Here is a 19,976-nt window from a genome sequence, read left to right as displayed (position 1 = left end):
TTTGTTATCACACGTAAGCGCACGTTTCATGACATCACTAGTAATCCGGCGACATTCCAGAGCGTCAAGTGAAGCCAACAATAGCTGTTTAGTTCCTTGTCGCAGCGCGGAAGTCTAATTCAGTTTCAGATTATTTTTTGTGTGGACTCGATGGTTTGTAATGGCGAATCTTAACTGACAAGTGGCTGTGATCTGGCAGCTGTCAAACACCTGGACTGAACCCCTGTAGCTCCGAAGATGATGATGCGAAAAATTAGCCACCGGAGACAGGTGAGATGAACTTCAACCCTCTTGCGGTTGAATGTCAGTGTCACTGCTTACTTAGTGTTTGACTCTTACGGTTAACTGTTTCTTAGTGCTTCGCTAAAAGCATGAAGACATTATAGTTTACAGGCAGAATTGTGTGTCTGATTCAAAGATGAGGTACCTGTAATCATTAAGGAGCAGGAAGGATGTCTGACTAAAAATGCAAATACTGTACATAAGCAATTGACTTTTTTTTTTTTTAATAGTTCTAACCACAAAGTTGCTTGATAACATGATAATATTGATTCACTAGACCAAAGAGTGACCTTAAGTTTTCTGTTTTGCTTTGTAACAAGGATGAAATGATTACAGAAATCTTTTGCACACAATTAAATGTGAGCAAGGCAGTATTAAGCTCATGCATACAGTGAGTTTCGCTGTGAGCTCTGAGACTGAGGTCTTCAACGGGGGGTGTGTGTGTGTGTGTGTGTGTGTGGATTTAGAGGAAGATTGTTTTATTATAGATAAAGATAAAGCAAATTGCCCCTAGATTGAGGACCTAGTGTTGTGATCGCAAGGGAAGTAACTCTAAAACCAAACCCACAGAGACTTCCACTCACCCATGAAAATGTTGAAGATCGTGAAGATAATGGTTTGATTGATAGCGTGACGTTGTCACTTAATTCAAGTAAAGTTGTCCGCAGCAGCTGTCATGGAGAAGCAGTATCTATAGACACGGTATCTGTGATACGACCTGTGTTTAGGTCATGCCGAGTAACACAAAACACTCAGTTGTCTTCCCTTACCAATCAAAACATTTGCTATTGTTGCAGTACCTCTGCTTGTATGGGACGTTTACGCAGCTCTGAGCTCTTCTGACTATTTTAAGGGCTGCCTTAAGAAAGCCAGCATTGATAGCTACACTCAATGAGTATCTAGAATCAGATTCTGTCTAGGTATGTGATCTACAACAGCTGTTAAAAAAAAGAGAGAGAAACAACGCAGAACCCTCATGACTTCATAACATAAGTCAGTGTGAAGGTATTTCTGGTATTCACAGCCATGCTCTTAGAATTATTTGAAAGGTTACTTGGCCAGTCCTAGTTTCACAAGAAGCTTAAAGATTACTCAGTAGAATGAAAGAAGAACTTGGCGGTTGCTCAGAGCTTTTTAGAACTTTCCAAAATGTTTTCTTTTTTATTTCACTTTACAGTAGGTATGAAGTGCACAGAGCTGCATCTGTGTGATGATCATGCTTTATGTCATTAGAGGAAGAACACAAGGTCAAAACAGGTTGAAAAGTAAATGGACAGGTTTGATACTGATCTAAAGGGCATTTCTATGCCAAAAATAGCCTTTGATATCTTATCTTACATTCTTTTTCTCATTGCACAGTGTTCTTTTTTTTTACACTCAGAGTTACTGTGTTAAGAACATGATAGTGATATTACATTTACACCTTTTTCTCTTGTAAATGAGGCTGTCGTTCTGAACTGCATATGTTGTGTTGTTGTAGGGGAGCATTGACCTTTTGGAAACCATCGGAGTTGTAAATGAGAATGGCGTTGAAAACCCATCTATGCCACCAGTGGTAAGACCTGTAGCACACACAGCTCATAGTTGGCTTCAGTGTAATTGACACACAGTAAACAAAATCTGATGAGGCATGTTTTTCAGTGTGATTTGAGAATGTTTCAAAGACTATATTTTGTGGTTCATTACAAAGAAAGGGAACAACTACAAATAGTATTTTCATAATTCCATCTTTTGCAAAATTCCAAATCCTTCTAAAAGTTAACAAACAATCAAATCAGGGCCCGTATTCATGAAAAATCTTAGAGCAAAGAGTTGCTCCTAGAGACAAAATTCTAAGAAAATTCTTAGAAATGTGGGTGTTTCCTCTTAAAATTAAAGAAAAGGTCCTAGTAAAGAAAAAAGTAATTCAGAAAGCATCTTAACCCTTAAACGAGACATTTAAGAGGCTTAAGAGTTTCTTTAGCAGTGGAGAAAATTGACAAAACATGAAGAGGCAGAAGAAATATGCATGTCAGTGAGTTATTAAGATGCTACACATTAGATTTTGCAGGGATCATGTTTGTGAACGATTTTATTAAATACATGCTAACATCTCCAACAGCAGAGAAATGTCATAGTGCCAGAAATGGAAGTAATCATTAATTACATTAACATATTTGGCAACTGGAAAAAAAAAGCAACTATGCAGCAGTGATGATCTGGGTCTGTTACAACATTCTATAAGCATCACACAAACAATTACAGCACTTTCAGAACCTTAATGTGTCGCTGTTCATTTCCTATCAAATATGTTAAGTACAACATTAACAGCACGGTAAATAAAAATTAAAAATTAAAAAAATACACAAACACACATACACATATATATATATATATATTAGGAGCTTTCAGAGCTTTCTTAAATTCTTAGAAGCTTTAAGAATATGGGCCTAGATTTTCAGTGTGGTCTCACTTTTTGCCCCTACTTTTCATGTTTAAATTTTGTGTAGCATATACACACACAAAGGAAAGACAGTGCAATGGTATGAAAGGTTACGCAGTACTTTTTAAAATAACTGATACGATGTGGAAAGGTTTTTATACTATTATAATAATTTATTAACACTGCTTTTTTTCTTTTGAACATCAGCAACCTCCTTTGACGTTCGACTATGTTCTTGTGGCCAAAAGCTCAGATGATGAGGACAGCCACTTGATCAGAAAACAGAAAGCTTTCATTGAAATTTTACGGAATAAGAAATTAAATGTACAAGTAAGTGAGGTATTTTTTGTAATGTCTTGACATGTGAATGGAATTTTTTACATTTTATGATATGAAAGTGTAAGTAATTGTTGTTTCCCTATAAAGAGGGTTGAAAAAAGTTGCGTAATTGCTGACAAAACAATTTAGTGTAAAACTGCAGTTCTATTGCTCAAACATTGGTCTTGTCTATGTTTCTGAATGTGTAAAGGTCATTCATACAGTTTGTATTTCAGTTATCAAGACTTGGCAGTGCTTACCACACATATAACATTAGAATTATAGTAGAATTATGACAATTATAGTTTAAAACTTCATAACATCTCTTTTTTTTTTTTTTTTTTTAGAAATTTAGAGATGAAGATAAGGTGTTTTATTGCATCAGAGCACCAGAAAAGATTTTTGAGACATACCGGTACCTCTTGAAAGTGTCTGACGCTTGTAACTGGAGTTGTGAGCAGCAGGGTTCCATACCTCAATCAACAAGGTAATACGTTTACACCAACACACTCTCAAAACAGATCCAGCTATCTGGCTATGTTTGAAGGCCACAGGAGTCACTAAAGTTGAAGTTTTTAATAAGTACAATCTATAAGCATCAGTTGCAGAGACGGCAAAAGTACACACATCCTTCACTCAAGTAGAAGTACAGATACTCATCTTTAAAAATACTCTGGTAAAAGTAGAAGTACTGACTACACTTTTTTACTTAAGTTAAAGTAAAGAAGTATGGGCTCAGACATGTACTGAAGTAAAAAGTACCCATTACTACAACCTGTTTTAGTGTCACGCTGGTAACTGGACCTCACTTCATATTGACACATTAACACAAATAACTCACATTTAATTTGTTAGCTAATGAATGTATCAAGGCTAAACAACCACCATGTAGAACAGGGGCGGACTGGGACAAAATTTCAGGCTGGGAAATCTCATATTCATCCAGGCCACCCCATTCACCCACAACAAATTCTGAAACCATGGACAATATTTATGTATTTATTTAAATAAATATTTAAAACCTTAGGCTTTTCCTTTTGAGTCTTTTCATTTTCCATGATATCTCTCTGCATCTCGCGTTGTGTGCGTTTGCTTTTTTCACTAATTTTCTTGTACCTGTCACTTTTCCCATCAGCCATTTACTGTTATGAGCAGAACTGTCTCTACCTTCTTGCAAAACAACCACCTCATTATATTCTATTTGCAGTAACAATTTAATTTAAGTTCAAGTTAAAGTATCACGTCATGACCAGGTGTTGTTGTTTTAAATCTTAAAATGGCTTATCTTAAAATGGCAATTTTCTAAATTGCCTAAATATCAAAATAAGTACAATAATGATTACATCATGACAATGTCTTTACAGAAAAATCCTAATACTGAGCATGTTATTGCATTATCATGAGTCATATTTTTCTCTTACCAAAATAATTACCACTTGTATTAACAATCAGCCAAACATGCGTAAGCGCAGGAGAAACGCAACCAACTAAACACAGATGAGAACAGACAAAGAACAACTCAAACTGAGGGCTACAGCAAGGAACAAACAAGCAGGGGCAGGTGAACATAATCAATTAATCAGTGAGTAACCTAGAAAACAAACTAGTAGTGGAAAAATAGGAACAAAAGTTGTTCAGATCAAACATGTTTTTAATATCACCTATAAAAAGAGATTCTTTATCCAAGTCCAGTTAAACAGCTGACAAACAAAATTTCTTATTCACTTTGGTGTGTAACTCATCCTGTAAAGGAGATGTGAGCTTATATTTTTCTAAGTGTTCTATAATTTTAGCTTGGTGGACAATACAACTGGTAAAAAATCACCAGTTACACGTAATTTGACGGATGGACTGTATAGGCATGTACACAATAATCCAAAACACTTTAGCAACAGCACAGCAATGCCCTATTCTCTATTTACATAATGCAGTGAAGAAAGTTGCCATAGTCACGGTTTGCATTGTGAAACTGTGTTGTACACAAATAAAGCAGAGGCTTTGATGTTTGTTTCAGGATTCGTATTGTTGATTTCATTCTGCATCACACATGCATTAATTCAGAGGGTGAGTAACAGTTTGATTGCTGGATTGCACATTCATTGCACATTGCATTATATTACATCACTATATTATCTCAGCCTTCATGTAATTGTCAATTGCATAATGCATTCTCTTGCTTTACCTCTCTCTTAGGTGTTTCAGAATATCTGCCGGATCTCATGAAAAAAAATGTTTTTGAGACTCACTTTTGTTTACATGAGGTTTGCTTTTATTTTATTTGCATTTTTCTACACCTGCCATACAGGTCCACACTGCAGATTCATTATATTGAAATGTAACTGTATGCCATGGTGATAATTATACATGTATCAATGTATATGTTTTACTCAGAGCACTACAGGTCACAAGGAGTATTGGATTGCAAACATACAATAAGCAGAGTTACATGTGCGGGAAAAAAAACAACAACAACAAAAAAAAAAAAAAACATTTATTTGTGCCCTTTTAATTCTAGAAAAGGGAGCAGAAAGAACTGAAGCAGAGCTGGGCTCGATGGTCTGCTTGTTTCAAGGGTCAACCCATAACTAACGTCAGGTGATTTTTATTTTTATTTTCTAATTTTGTTCATCATTACTCATGTTCTTATAGACTTACACTCATTGTGGTATAATCTGAAAGTGTATTTGAAGTTTTCTTGATAAATTTATTGTGTGTGTTGTCAGAAACTACCTTGGTGAGAAGGTGGCTCTGTATTTCCTATGGCTGGGTTGGTACACATTTCTCTTGATTCCTGCTTCAGTAATTGGTCTCATAGTGTTCCTGTACGGCCTGGCCTTCTACAACACAAGTCCTCTAATGTGAGTAACCTAATATTAATAAACTTCAGTGTGTGTTGTTACAAACGTCTTTGCTGTCTTTTGTCCAGTAGGCCAAAACAAAAAGTTTTGGATTGCCATTTGATATCCAATGTAAAATATGGGTCGTAAAGTAAAACAAGCTAGTGTGTGTGTATGTGTGTTTCTGTGTACGCAGAAAGGAGGTGTGCCAGTCGAATGTAATTATGTGCCCGTTGTGCGATAATACGTGCAAAGTGTGGGAGCTTTCTGACACCTGCATGTATGCAAAGGTACTGTACTTTTTCAGTTTACTGATGACACACTTACATTACACATTGCCCATACATATGCAATATAACATGAATCAGTCACCCTCTTATAAGAAGCACTCAAGGCCATTTCACATGTGCTACATTGGGCTTTAACACATTGATTAATGTTGCAATGCAAGTAAGTTTTGTCCAATATTTTAACTATTCAGAAAAGATGATTTACTGTCTGGCCAACTATTTTGCTATAGGGATAAAGGTTAGGATAATTATTTTTTGGTAGTGCTACAGCATTTCTGTCATGAAGACTCTGTGAGAGTTTAACATGATAACATACATGGCAATGTTAATGTGTTTGGTCTTGGTGCCATAGATTTTCTACACTGCTGCGGCAGAGCAAGTACTGAGACTTGTTACTGCCAATACTGTTGCTGCACATATAACATGTGACCTTTGGAAGTCATAAGTAGCACAAGTATATTTGTAGCAATAGCAACAGTAAGTTGTATGGGTCAAAGTTATTGATTTGTTGTGTGATGTTTTGTAAATTTCCCACCATAAATATATCAAAACGTAATTCTTGATTAGTAATACGGATTGCAAAGAACTTCCTTTGGACAACTTTAAAAGTGTCCTATCCCAACAAACCACACATCAATGAAAAACCTATTTATTCAGCTTTCAGATGATGTATAAATCTCAATTAAATAAGTTTACCCTTATGACTGGTTTTGTGGTCCAGGGTCACATATATGCAGTAACCCCCGTGTACAACATACATGATTCACCCCGTAGTAGGTCTATACAGGTGGAACTGGGGAAGGAGGAGGGCTCCCCTAAAGTTAAACAGTTGAGTTTTACCGTTTTCAAATCCATTCAGCCGATTTTAGCATAGGTACAACAGGCGCAATAATATAACGCAGCACCTGAAAGTGACCAGCACTAAGTTTGTGTAGATGCAGAGTTGCAGCCAGCAGAGTTAACGGCTGCGTAATATCATTTCACCTGTTGCACCCGTGGTAAGGCAGCAAAGTTCCCTGATTATTACGGTGAAATGAGAGTATAGTTCCTAGCCATACTGACCTAGAAAATCACAACTTTGCATTTTCGTCCATCTTTGTACACGATGTAACTACAGAAGAGACAAGTTTTAAATAGGAGAAATATCGAAACTCTTTGGTCATTTTTGAGCAAGATGCTAACAGTCTAATCATATTCAATGATCTATGCTAAGTTATGCTGAAAGTGCTACTGCCAGACCTGGAGATCGACTGAATGGATTTGAAAATGGTAAAACTCAAATGTTTAGGGGGAGTTGGAAAATGAGCCTATTTTCAAAGTGGAGTGTTCCATTAACATTTTTAAAAATGTTAGACGGATATTTTAATGTATACAATTATTTGGGGGGTTGATGTTTTCAGAACAGATTACTTTGAACTTTCTATTAGCGTTATTGGAAGAACATTTGTTCACATCTTTGAGAGGATCTTGTCAGAATAGTACCGAAAGTTCTGCTGAAGTTCCCTGTTAAAGGAAAAGTCCACTTCCAGAACAAAGATTTACAGATAATATTCTTACCCCCTTGTCATCCAAGATGTTCATGTCTTTCTTGCTTCAGTCGTACAGAAACATTTCAGCATTTTTATCTATATAATGGACTGATATGGTGCCCCGAGTTTGAACTTCCGAAATACAGTTTAAATGTGGCTTCAAATGATCCCAAATGTGGTTGTAAACGATCCCGAAGAAGGTCTTATCTAGTGAAACGATTGGTCATTTTCATTAAAAAAAAAAAAAAAAATTAAATACTTTTAATCTCAAACGCTCGTCTTGTCTTGCTCTGCCTGAAACTCTGTGTATTCTGGCTCAAGACAGTTAGGGTATGTCAAAAAACTGATCGTATTTTCTCACTCAACTTCAAAAATCAATTCAGAATCATCCTACATCGCTGCAGAAGTAGCGACCGTCTTTGCAAAGTGAACATGCAAAGAAGATCAAACACCCTTAACAAACAAGATAAAACAGCGATATAGGGCGATTTTGAAGTTGAGAGAGAACATGAGATGGGAGTTTTTCGACATACACTAACTGTCATAAACCGGAAAAAAAGTTCAGGCAGAGCAAGACGAGTGTTTGACATTAAAAAAGTTTATAAATTGTCGCGGCACCATATTAGTCCATTATATGGAGAAAAATCCTGAAATGTTTTCTTCAAAAAAACATAATTTCTTTACAACTGAGGAAAGAAACATCTTGGATGACAAGGGGGTGAGTACATTATCTGTAAATGTTTGTTCTGGAAGTGGACTTCTCCTTTAACTGGGCCCTAAAAGAAAGGTTAAAAAATTGTAATATGTGCTGACACTGTGTCTTTTGGGTCACACGTGCAGGTGAGCCTTCTGTTTGATAATGAGGGAACAGTGGCATTCGCCATGTTCATGGCAGTGTGGGGTAAGTTCAACAGCTCTAACCGCATTTGAGTTTGACTGAGTCAGTACTATGTCAGATGTTAATGTCTTCTTCACAGCCACTGTGTTTCTGGAGTTCTGGAAGCGCCACAGATCGTCTTACGTGTCTGCATGGAAGGTCTTTGACTGGAGTGAGGAAGAGGTATGACCAAGTAACAGTCTGTCACCATTAACTACATTTTATGCTTTTTAAGGCTAAGTTCACACTTGGCATCTTTTTTGACAAGAAAAAGTTGACAAGGGCTCTTTTTAGTAAAAAAAAAAAAAAAAAAAAAAAAAAATCAGGTCCTGTTAATGGCTTGTCATTGGTCAGCTGTCGAAAAGGAGCTTGACATAGGGCATTTTTTTCAGAAAAGCTGCAGAAAAAGACGCAGGTGGTGGCGTTTAAAAAAGCGCTCAGGACAACTATTGATTTAGAACAGCATTGCCTGCATAAATGGAGCAGGATCATTTTCTGCCATTAAAACCTTTCAGAGATATTGATATTGTATAGACTGAAAAGTCTTGGAATGCGACACAGATTCTTTATAATACTGCCTGTTGCAAATTTGGTTAAGTTTAGGATAGGGGTTGGTTAGGTGCTATTTATGAAAGTAAAATATATATACTGTATAGTCATTTCTAAAAAAATATTTTCAAATGTATGATAATAATTAAATGCATTTTAATCTAATGCATTAGGCAAACAACTGAAAATAATAAAGTTCCAACGTTGCATCAATTTGATGATGCAGCATCATATCTTGTGTATGTGCTTGTGTCATGCAGGAGGAGTTAATTATGGAGATTGTTAATAATCCACAGTGTGAACCCAAGATGCACAGGCACTCTTATCTGTGCTCCACTATGGTACTGGTTTTAGTCACACTCATGGTAAGAAACTGAAGGCGTGTGTAAATGTGATGTTACTCTCATAAAAAATATAGAATTCATATATGCACGGCTAACTGGCTTTGATGGCGTTTATCTGTGGTGATGTGTCATCAGTTGCTGGTCATCATTGGTTTGACCCATGTCCTGGTTGTGTGTCGAGTGATCGCTACTGTGCTGCTGGCCGAAAACAGTACTTGGCCGGTCATTACTGAGAATTCGCAAACAGTTGGCGTGATGCTTGGAGCCGTGCTTCACTACATCACTATCACCGTCATGACTCGGGTAAAAACTCCACAAACCTCCCACTATCTGTCAGAGAAGAAAGGTCTGTTCTTAACTTAAAATATTATTTATTTTACAGGTTTAATTACCCTAAAATTGTTAAAAATAGATATTTTACCCAGTTTATAAAATAAAATTGTGTGCTGTACTTTTAATGAGTATTAGAGTACTGTGTTGTTAGTTTTGTGGCATGCTAGCATCAAACTAAATTATAAGCAGCTTTTTGTGATGTTAAGCAACTTACCCGGTTTTGAAACATAGAAATGAACGATTTAATGAAGTCTTAATCATTTGACATATATTATCATTTTTGCACTTTCAATCTTAAAGATTAATCTGATGTTTGTTTCTGTCATAGAGATCATTTTAGAAATATATATCGATATTCCAAAACCTCTAATACTCATAAAAAGCACAGCACACAATTTTATAACAAATTGGGTAAAATAATCCATTTTAATTAAAATTGTGAAATAAATACAAACTGTAGTTTATGTTAAAAACAGACCTTTTTTCCACTCTGTTTGCCAAATTTATTTATTTCAATATTTTTTTTTTTTTCAGTTTTTGTTCTCTTTGTCTGTTTTAGCTTATGATATCAACAGTTGTAACCATGTATAATTGTTTTATACAGGTCAATTGTACAGTAGCCATGAAGCTGAGTGAAATAGGTCAGTGGAACAGGGAGGGCTTGTGGCTTTAATTATCAGACATTTCGATTGTAAACCTTTCTTTTTTTCATAATATAAAACATATACTGCTTTCTTTTTCTGCTTACAGAGAATAAGCATTCCCATACTGCCACTGAAAGGAGTTTCACAGTCAAGATGTTCATATTCCAGTTCTTTACAATGTTCTCCTCTCTCATATACACAGCGTTCTTTCTGGGAAGGTAGCCTGGACAATTTATATAATATATTACATTGTATATTATATTATATTATATTAAAACAGCCTTCACTATATACATGTACATGTATAGCCATGTTAAATGATTACCCCATGTCTTTATAACGTATTTTCTCTTGATTTATCTCAATTTTACTAAACTAAAACTTTACTGTAAGCAAAGAGCAAAGTAATACTTAGCATTGAACATTAATTTTAGGATCAATGGTCATCCTGGAGGGTATGTGAGGATATCTGGCAAATGGAGGCTGGAGGAGGTGTGGCCATTATAATTTTCTCTACAGTGTGCTATAAACAAACAAGTGCACTACTATGTTCTGTGTTTCACCTTTTCATGCTAATTTTGTATGGAATATTACATTCTTTTCAATTTAGTGTCACCCAAGTGGCTGCCTCACAGATTTGTTCATTCAGATGTCTATTATCATGGTACTTAAACAGACCTTCAACAATATCTTTGAATATGCTGGTCCGTAAGTGGAACTTTTTTATTTGATTTGTGTGGGATCTGCTTTTCATTATTTAATACTGGGATTGGGAAACAATAACTTATTCAAAACTGAAGCCATATTTTGTCAAAACAAGATATTACAAGCTACTACACGTTTATTCTCATTTGTTATAACAAAAAGCAACAGTACATGTGTAGTCTTATCAATGAATTGGTCAAAAAGACATCAAACTCATAAGTTTAGTGAACCGGACACAGCGCTTGCACTGTTTCATGCATACTTAAGACTTCTGAGGCTTAAATCAGTTAAATTACTGACTAGCTTGTCCTATGATAATGAGTAGTTAAAGATAAACAATGATTTGGAACATGGTGTTATTATAATACATATTTTATTATATTATTTTATTTTATATTTATATTTATTATTTATTAAATCTTAATGAGTATCATGCAGATTCCCGTCTCTATTTTAAGCTGCTGTATAACATTTGTATAACGCAGAGTAAATGTATGACAGAAAATAAACACCTTTTTTTACCTTCTTTCCACAGCTGGTTTAGTCGGTGGTTGAAGAGAAAAAAGACACAGAAGTTTAGGAGAAGGTGTTTCAAATGCTATAAGAAGGAGTGTATGAATGCCAAGGAAGGATCTGAACTCTGTGAGAACTGCAAACTTGAAGACCTCCACAGAAACTACAGCCTGATTCAAACCGATCGCTTCAGCCTCTTTAATGAGTTCTTGGAAATGGGTACAAATCTTGAAAATATAATTGAAAATTCAATTGTCATTTTTTTGGACCTGGAGGTGGGCTCTTTTGATGTGGGCCAGTAAAACCCACCCCTCCAACTACCATATACAGTCATGGCCAAATATACTAGGCACCCTTGCAATTCTGTCAGACAATTTTTCCAATTGCAGATCTTTTGATACTCACATGCTTATTGTTTTTGTTTGCACTGCAACAACACAGAAAAACAGAGAAGAAAAGTCAAACTTGATAAGTTTCACACAGAACTCAAAAATGGACTGGACAAAATTATTGGCACCTTGTCGAAATTGTAAGAAATAATAGTTTTTCAAGCATGTGATGCTCCTGTAATTTGTATTTAGACACACCTGTGGCAAGTAACAGGTGTGGGCAATATAGTAATCACACGTGCAACCAGTTAAAATGGAGAAAAGTTGACTCAACCTTTGTGTTGTGTGTCACACTGAGCATGGAGAAAAGAAAGAAGTGTAAAGAGCTGTCTGTGGATTTGAGAGAAAAAAAATTGTGGAAAAACATGGACAATCTCAAGGCTACAAGTCCATCTCCAGAGATCTTAATGTTCCTGTGTCCACTGTGTGCAATATCATCAAGAGGTTTACAGCCCATGGCATTGTAGCTGACCTCACTGGACGTGGACAGAAGAGCAAAATTAATGAAAAATTACAATGAAAGATTGTTTGAATGGTGGATAAAAAAAACACAGTCCTTCTGGAAGAATGTACTGTGGACAGATGAGACAAAAGTAGAGCTTTTTGGTAAAGGACATCATGGCACTGTTTACAGAAAAAGAAATGAGGCCTTCAAAGAAAAGAACACAGTCCCTACAGTCAAACATGGTGAAGGATGTTTTGGGGTTGCTTTGCTGCTTCTGGCACTGGATGCCTTGACTGTGTGAACGGTATCATGAAATCTGATGATTACCAAAGAATTTTGGGGCGCAACGTACTGGCCAGTGTCAGAAAGCTGCGTCTCCACCAGAGGTCATGGGTCTTCCAGCAGGACAATTAAAAAAGCACTCAGAAATGGTTACAAACAAAGTGCTGGAGAGTTCAGAAATGGCCAGCAATGAGTCCAGATCTGAATCCCATAGAGCACCTGTGGAGAGATCTCAAAACAGCAGTTGGAAGAAGGATCCTTCAAATCTGAATGACCTGGAGCAGTTTGCAAAAAAAAAGAGTGGTCCAAAATTCCAGTAGAGAGGTGTAAGAAACTCATTCATGGTTACAGGAAGCGACTGATTTCAGTTATTTTTACCAAAGGGGGTGCTACCAAATATTAAGTTAAGGGTACCAATAATTTTGTCCAGTGCATTTTTTGGGGTTCTGTGTGGAATTGGATTTTCTCAGATTTGCATTTTCTTCTCTGTTTGTTGTTGTTGTTCCAATGCAAATAAATAAATAACATGTGAGTACCAAAACATTTGCAACTGCAACAGTTTTCTGAGAGAAGGGTGCATTTTCTGACAGAATTGCAAGGATATTTTTGGCCATGACTGTAGTTACATGCTAACATCCACTCAGAGATTTGGATGGAATCTTTTATTACAAGTCTCTTGTTTTCTTTAAAACACAGATATCTGAATTTTGCATGGTCCTTTTTTTTTTCTCTCCCCAGTGATCCAGTTCAGTTTCACAACTATATTTGTAGCGGCATTTCCTTTGGCTCCATTATTGGCTCTTCTAAACAACATCATTGAGATCCGATTGGATGCCATTAAGATGGTCAGCCTTGAGCGCAGACTAGTGCCGACGAAGGCCAATGATATTGGTGAGAGAATGTTCTGCAAAAAGATTCTCGTTCTGAGGAAATATAGAGGAAGTTGTATAGTTCTGAAATTTGACACACAGGTAGAGGACAGTCTGAACAATCACCACACCAAATTTAGAATCTCTAACTTGCGCCAGCACTTGCCAAATTTGCATTCTTTGTGCTACTCACATTTGTGCTAACTTTTGAACTGTAAGAGCTTGAAACTAATGATTTCTTTGTTCAGGATGATTTGAATACATCACTGAATCCCTAAGATGTAATTTATATGTCATAAAAAAAAATAATAATAAATAAATTCCATTTTGAGCATCAGCCATTTTTAATTTTGTGCAAAAATGTGTATATTTTACAAATGCATCAGTGTACCATTACGAAACTTGCTATGTGTCTTCGGCATCATGCCCTGAATGTAACCAAAAAAAGTTTTGTGGCAGCACCACCTCGTGGTCAAAAATTATAATGACATTTTAAAAAAATAAGACTTGTCTTGATAGATTCATTGGGTCATTCCAAGAACATTGACATAATTGGCTAAACTTTCTGCCTGCTATTTTGATTTATGTCGAAAACTTCAGCGCCACCTGTTGGTCAAAAGTGATAAACCATTAATATGACGCAATTAAGCATTAATAATGAAATTTCAAAAAATGCTAATACTGTAGCTTATAAACAGTTTTGCCTCTTATCATGTGAACAGTCTTGATAGATTCCGTTGGTTATGCTGAAAACATCGATACCAATTATGCCATAATTAGCTGAACATCCTGTCTGCCATATTTATTTATGCTTAGTTGGTTTTATCAGTTTAAACAGCAAACTTCAGTGCAGATTATTTTATGAATCTGTCAAAATAAAATGTAGCTTGGCGGATAGACTTGATATTGAAGTATTGCAGCAAATATCAAGAGAGGATGGAAAATGGTCATGGAAAAAAAAAAAAGACTCTTTTTTATGATTTCAGGTGTTTGGACGGATGTGCTTGAGGCGATTGGTGTTCTTGCGGTCATTGCTAATGGACTTGTCATCGGCATATCTTCTGATTTCATTCCACGTCTGGTTTACCAGTACTTATATGGGCCGTGTGCCAGTGGCAGTGCTACTGGCATTAAGTGAGTTGGACTTGATTTTTCACACCCGTGCAATCAATATATTTGCAGCAGTACAAGTATTTCTTTTAATCTTCTTTGTATTTTTCTAGTTGTATGGTTGGATACATAAACAACACTCTATCCATTGCTAATATAAGTGACGAGAAAGTTAGGGGAGATTTCAAAAGTGATCAAATGGTCACGTACAGTGGCATAAATGTGACACACTGCAGGTAGTGTTATTAACCCTTCTTATCTATCTATCTATCTATCTATCTATGTGGATTTTGATCTTTTTTTCTCTTATTAATTAGTATTTTCTGCACATTTTAGATGCTGTGTAATTTAACAAAAATATTTTCAAAATCAAGGCTGTAAATTTGTCCTGTTTTTATTTCAGCTACAGAGACTACAGAAGTAATGAAGACTTTAGTTTAACTAATCAGTTTTGGGTCATTCTGGCAGCACGATTAGTCTTCATCATTTTGTTTGAGGTACATACAGTACATACATCTCATACATACAGAATGTAAGGACAGCATTTAACATACAGAGTAATTATACTAAGATTAATAATATATGCTATTGCTCACTTACCGTCTCACTCTCTTTCTGCCCAGCATGTAGTGGTGATCTTTAAGTGTGTAGCAAGCTGGTTTGTCCCTAACTCACCCCTGGATGTGAGAAATGAAAGACTGTATGATAAACTCAGGAGGCTTAAGGAAGAACTGAGGTCAGTAACAAGAGCTAACAAAAGTTTACACACCATAGAACCACAAATGTGCATTAAGATTGTAAATAGAGTAAATATTTCATGAATTTTAATTGTCTTTTTTTCAGAGCTCGAAAACAGGACAATTTTACTAAACTTCATGAGAATGGTAATGCAAAAAGATCCTCTAAACAGAAAAAAGCAAATAAGCTAAATAGTATGTGAAACAAATGAGGTAAAACAAGATTCTAGAAGCCTCTGAATTTTGACTGTTGGTAGTTACCTTATTGAAAGGTTTTACATTTTAAAGGGTGGTCACATTTTTAATTATTACAATTTGTGGATTAATGACTGCTTGATAGATCAGTTTTGTGTAACATATATACAAAGAAACGCACGCACACACACACACACACACACACACACATATATATATATATATATATATATATACAGTGGGTACGGAAAGTATTCAGACCCCCTTAAATTTTTCACTCTTTGTTATATTGCAGCCATTTGCTAAAATCATTTAAGTTCTTTTTTTTTTTTTTTCTTATTAATGGACACACAGCACCCCATATTGACAGAAAACACAGAATTGTTGACATTTTTGCAGATTTATTAAAAAAGAAAAACTGAAATATCACATGGTCCTAAGTATTCAGACCCTTTGCTGTGACACTCATATATTTAACTCAGGTGCTGTCCATTTCTTCTGATCATCCTTGAGATGGTTCTACACCTTCATTTGAGTCCAGCTGTGTTTGATTATACTGATTGGACTTGATTAGGAAAGCCACACACCTGTCTATATAAGACCTTACAGCTCACAGTGCATGTCAGAGCAAATGAGAATCAAGAGGTCAAAGGAACTGCCTGAAGAGCTCAGAGACAGAATTGTGGCAAGGCACAGATCTGGCCAAGGTTACAAAAAAATTTCTGCTGCACTTAAGGTTCCTAAGAGCATAATCCTTAAATGGAAGACGTTTGGGACGACCAGAACTCTTCCTAGAGCTGGCCATCCGGCCAAACTGAGCTATCGGGGGAGAAGAGCCTTGGTGAGAGAGGTAAAGAAGAACCCAAAGATCACTGTGGCTGAGCTCCAGAGATGCAGTTGAGAGATGGGAGAAAGTTGTAGAAAGTCAACCATAACTGCAGCCCTCCACCAGTCGGGGCTTTATGGCAGAGTGGCCCGACGGAAGCCTCTCCTCAGTGCAAGACACATGAAAAAAACGCCTGAAGGACTCCAAGATGGTGAGAAATAAGATTCTCTGGTCTGATGAGACCAAGATAGAACTTGAGATAGAACCTGTGGGGGTGTTTTTCAGCTGCAGGAACAGGACGACTGGTTGCAATCGAGGGAAAGATGAATGCGGCCAAGTACAGGGATATCCTGGACGAAAACCTTCTCCAGAGTGCTCAGGACCTCAGACTGGGCTGTACCTTCCAACAAGACAATGACCCTAAGCACACAGCTAAAATAACGAAGGAGTGGCTTCACAACAACTCTGTGACTGTTCTTGAATGGCCCAGCCAGAGCCCTGACTTAAACCCAATTGAGCATCTCTGGAGAGACTTAAAAATGGCTGTCCACCAACGTTTACCATCCAACCTGACAGAACTGGAGAGGATCTGCAAGGAGGAATGGCAGAGGATCCCCAAATCCAGGTGTGAAAAACTTGTTGCATCTTTCCCAAAAAGAGTCATGGCTGTATTAGGTCAAAAGGGTGCTTCTACTAAATACTGAGCAAAGGGTCTGAATACTTAGGACCATGTGATATTTCAGTTTTTCTTTTTAAATAAATCTGCAAAAATGTCAACAATTCTGTGTTTTTCTGTCAATATGGGGTGCTGTGTGTACATTAATGAGGAAAAAAATGAACTTAAATGATTTTAGCAAATGGCTGCAATATAACAAAGACTGAAAAATTTAAGGGAGTCTGAGTACTTTCCGTACCAACTGTATATACACACACACACACACACACACACACACACACACACACACACACACACACACACACACACAAAAATGCTCAAAGGTTTTGGGAGTTTTTTTTTTTTTAAAGGAATACCTTCTACTCACCAAGGCTACATTTATTAGATTAAGATACAGTAAAAGCATCACCAAGTGATGTCAAATTGTCACTAAAATACAGTAAAATTGTGAAATATTGTTACATTTTAAATTTACTTTCTTCTATTTTAATACATTTTAAAATGTACTTTATTCCTGCTGGCAAACTGCATTTCCAGCATCATTACTCTAGTCTTCAGTGACAGTGCAACAATGTAAAAGTCTTTACAGTCATTTTTGGATTAATTTAATGCATCTTTGCTGAATAAAGTATTAATTTATTTCAAATAAATCAATCAATTGTATTGACCCCAAACCTGAGGTAGTGTAAATATGGAAATGTAAATATTTCGGTAAACTTTGTTAGTTGCACACATTGTATACAATTTTGTATTTTTCTAGTATGTAAACCATTTTTTTTAATATAAAATGCATATACAGTATAAAATATGTATTGTGTTCATGATAAATTACCTGAATATAAATTAAAATATTTTGTTTAAAAAAAAATGTATGAAGGTAATGAAGGCACTGTTATTTCTATTCTGTCAAAATGTAATTTAATAAAATCAATTAAAGTCACATCTTGACCTCATTTTAATTTAGCAGCAGTGCAATACTATATGTAAAACATATAAAAGAATGGTATGCATCAATTATTTATTTATAACAGTGGCCAGGTTTGTTCCACCAGTGATTTTGTGTAGAGACAGCAGAACTTAATATATTTTCTCAGTGCGAGTTGTCCCTCTTTTTGCTAGATTTGTCAGTAGATTTTCAGTAATATTTCATACCTCCCAGTTAGTCTTTGATGTCAAATTTAATACACACAACATATCCCATTTTTTGTGAGTACTCCATATTACAACAAATAAACCAACACATTAGATTTTGTGCACCTGAAGAATTTTTTTTTTTTTTTTTTTTAAATATACATGGCAGTATTAATTCTCTAAGGTACAGCTACTTTAATTACTTGACATTAAATGGTTTACATTTACATGTAATCAAAGAATCCAAAGCGACTTACATATGTCTTGTGACAAGTACCAGTTAATCTAACTAAATTCGCATAGCAAGTTTGTTTCTGATAACTTTAGGGAATATTTTTCATATGTTTCAATTTGTTGTTTTAAATTTTTACCGTGCACTACAATGGTTAAGGTCTCCACTTAAATATTAAAATAATAATTTTGCATAAATAAAGATAAATAAAGGTACCGTGCACAGTAAACCAACAATTTAACCAAAATTAAACAAACACGTTCGAATACAGCTTTTTTGACGTCTGGCCTCCAGATGGCAGCAGTTGATCATTCTCAGCGGTTTCATAATCAGAATGAAGTTTTACTTATTACTACATACCAATTAGTGATAAGATTCTGTCTCTCATACACACACACACACACACACACATTAAGTGAGAATCTCTTACACTTCATCATAAAACATTACGTTTCATATGACATTATCTAAAACAGCCGTTTCACCAAAACACTGACTGAAAAGCAAATGGAGCAACTGAGCAGGGGACCAGAAATTAATTTAATCTGCAACTAAGAAAAGTAACCTCACAAATAAATAGATAGATAAATAAATAAATAGGTAGGTAGATAGGTACTTACGCCCTTTTCTGACAACACATCGCCTACGAAGCTGTAAACCGATTTGAAGCTCTTAATGTGAAAATTTGAGTGGCTCTTAAAAGAGCCTTTGGGGTCTACGGTGTGCACCAGCAATAAGTTTAAGCGCGCTCTCCACGAATGCGGCGGGCCAGCTGAATATCTTTGGGCATGATGGTCACTCTCTTGGCGTGGATGGCGCACAAGTTGGTGTCTTCAAACAGACCGACCAAGTAAGCCTCACTGGCCTCCTGCAGGGCCATGACAGCGGAGCTCTGGAAGCGCAGATCAGTCTTGAAATCTTGAGCGATTTCTCGGACCAGACGCTGGAAGGGCAGTTTGCGAATCAGCAGCTCGGTGGATTTCTGGTAGCGACGGATCTCTCGCAGAGCCACGGTACCCGGCCTGTAACGATGAGGCTTCTTGACGCCGCCGGTGGCTGGAGCGCTCTTACGGGCGGCTTTGGTGGCGAGCTGCTTCCTCGGGGCTTTGCCACCGGTGGATTTACGGGCGGTTTGTTTGGTTCTTGCCATTTTCTCAACGAAGTGGTCTTCTAAAGCACAATAACGTCTTATTCTAAACAGCAGCTATTTATACTGTTCCTGCATTACGCTCCGTGTGGTTGTAGAGGCATTTGATTGGCTATTGTGTTTACGTCGCAACATCACGTGACCTTTCCGGCCAATGGCTATGGGCTTCCTGTTTTTAAACCAGTGACAATGGCCTGCTTTTCCCGCTCAAAAAGGTTTAAAAAACGTTCCGTTTCCTGTTCAATGCATAAAATAAGAGCGCGACCCCTTTCTCTCTCTATATATAAATATATT

At 36.4% G+C, this 19,976-nt stretch overlaps 2 protein-coding genes across 2 annotated transcripts; one reads left to right on the top strand and one right to left on the bottom strand.

Annotated features, from left to right (window-relative positions):
- Positions 1 to 69: 69 nt before the first annotated feature.
- Positions 70 to 15,894, top strand: LOC127156557 (anoctamin-9). Its single transcript, XM_051099495.1, has 24 exons — positions 70 to 270; positions 1,763 to 1,837; positions 2,912 to 3,034; positions 3,370 to 3,509; positions 5,037 to 5,086; positions 5,216 to 5,283; positions 5,538 to 5,617; positions 5,746 to 5,880; positions 6,056 to 6,149; positions 8,519 to 8,579; positions 8,656 to 8,738; positions 9,365 to 9,469; positions 9,584 to 9,751; positions 10,386 to 10,422; positions 10,532 to 10,643; positions 10,860 to 10,917; positions 11,036 to 11,133; positions 11,666 to 11,862; positions 13,498 to 13,650; positions 14,615 to 14,762; positions 14,852 to 14,974; positions 15,142 to 15,235; positions 15,362 to 15,474; positions 15,582 to 15,894. The coding sequence occupies exons 1-24, from the start codon at positions 238 to 240 to the stop codon at positions 15,676 to 15,678; spliced, it is 2,445 nt and encodes an 814-aa protein (XP_050955452.1). The 5' UTR covers positions 70 to 237; the 3' UTR covers positions 15,679 to 15,894.
- On the bottom strand, positions 14,062 to 19,776 carry LOC127156589 (histone H3). The gene is made up of 3 exons (XM_051099540.1): positions 19,156 to 19,776; positions 15,339 to 15,415; positions 14,062 to 14,234 (listed from the first exon to the last, which is right to left on the bottom strand). Exon 1 carries the CDS (start codon positions 19,683 to 19,685, stop codon positions 19,275 to 19,277), a length of 411 nt encoding a protein of 136 aa, XP_050955497.1. The 5' UTR covers positions 19,686 to 19,776; the 3' UTR covers positions 14,062 to 14,234; positions 15,339 to 15,415; positions 19,156 to 19,274.
- Positions 19,777 to 19,976: the final 200 nt, after the last annotated feature.

This window comes from Labeo rohita, chromosome 25 (genome assembly GCF_022985175.1).
Source record: "Labeo rohita strain BAU-BD-2019 chromosome 25, IGBB_LRoh.1.0, whole genome shotgun sequence".
Classification (NCBI taxonomy): domain Eukaryota; kingdom Metazoa; phylum Chordata; class Actinopteri; order Cypriniformes; family Cyprinidae; genus Labeo; species Labeo rohita.
Note: the sequence above shows the minus strand (reverse complement) of the source record. Positions and strands in the feature narration are given on the sequence as shown.

Excerpts from the sequence above, each read along its gene's own strand:
- LOC127156557 (XM_051099495.1), top strand. The coding sequence starts at position 238 with ATGATGATGCGAAAAATTAGCCACCGGAGACAG. Across the intron at positions 5,087-5,215 it reads CACATGCATTAATTCAGAGG|GTGTTTCAGAATATCTGCCG; the intron begins GTGAGTAACAGT and ends CCTCTCTCTTAG. Across the intron at positions 14,975-15,141 it reads ATAAATGTGACACACTGCAG|CTACAGAGACTACAGAAGTA; the intron begins GTAGTGTTATTA and ends TTTTTATTTCAG.
- LOC127156589 (XM_051099540.1), bottom strand. The coding sequence starts at position 19,685 with ATGGCAAGAACCAAACAAACCGCCCGTAAATCCACCGGTGGCAAAGCC.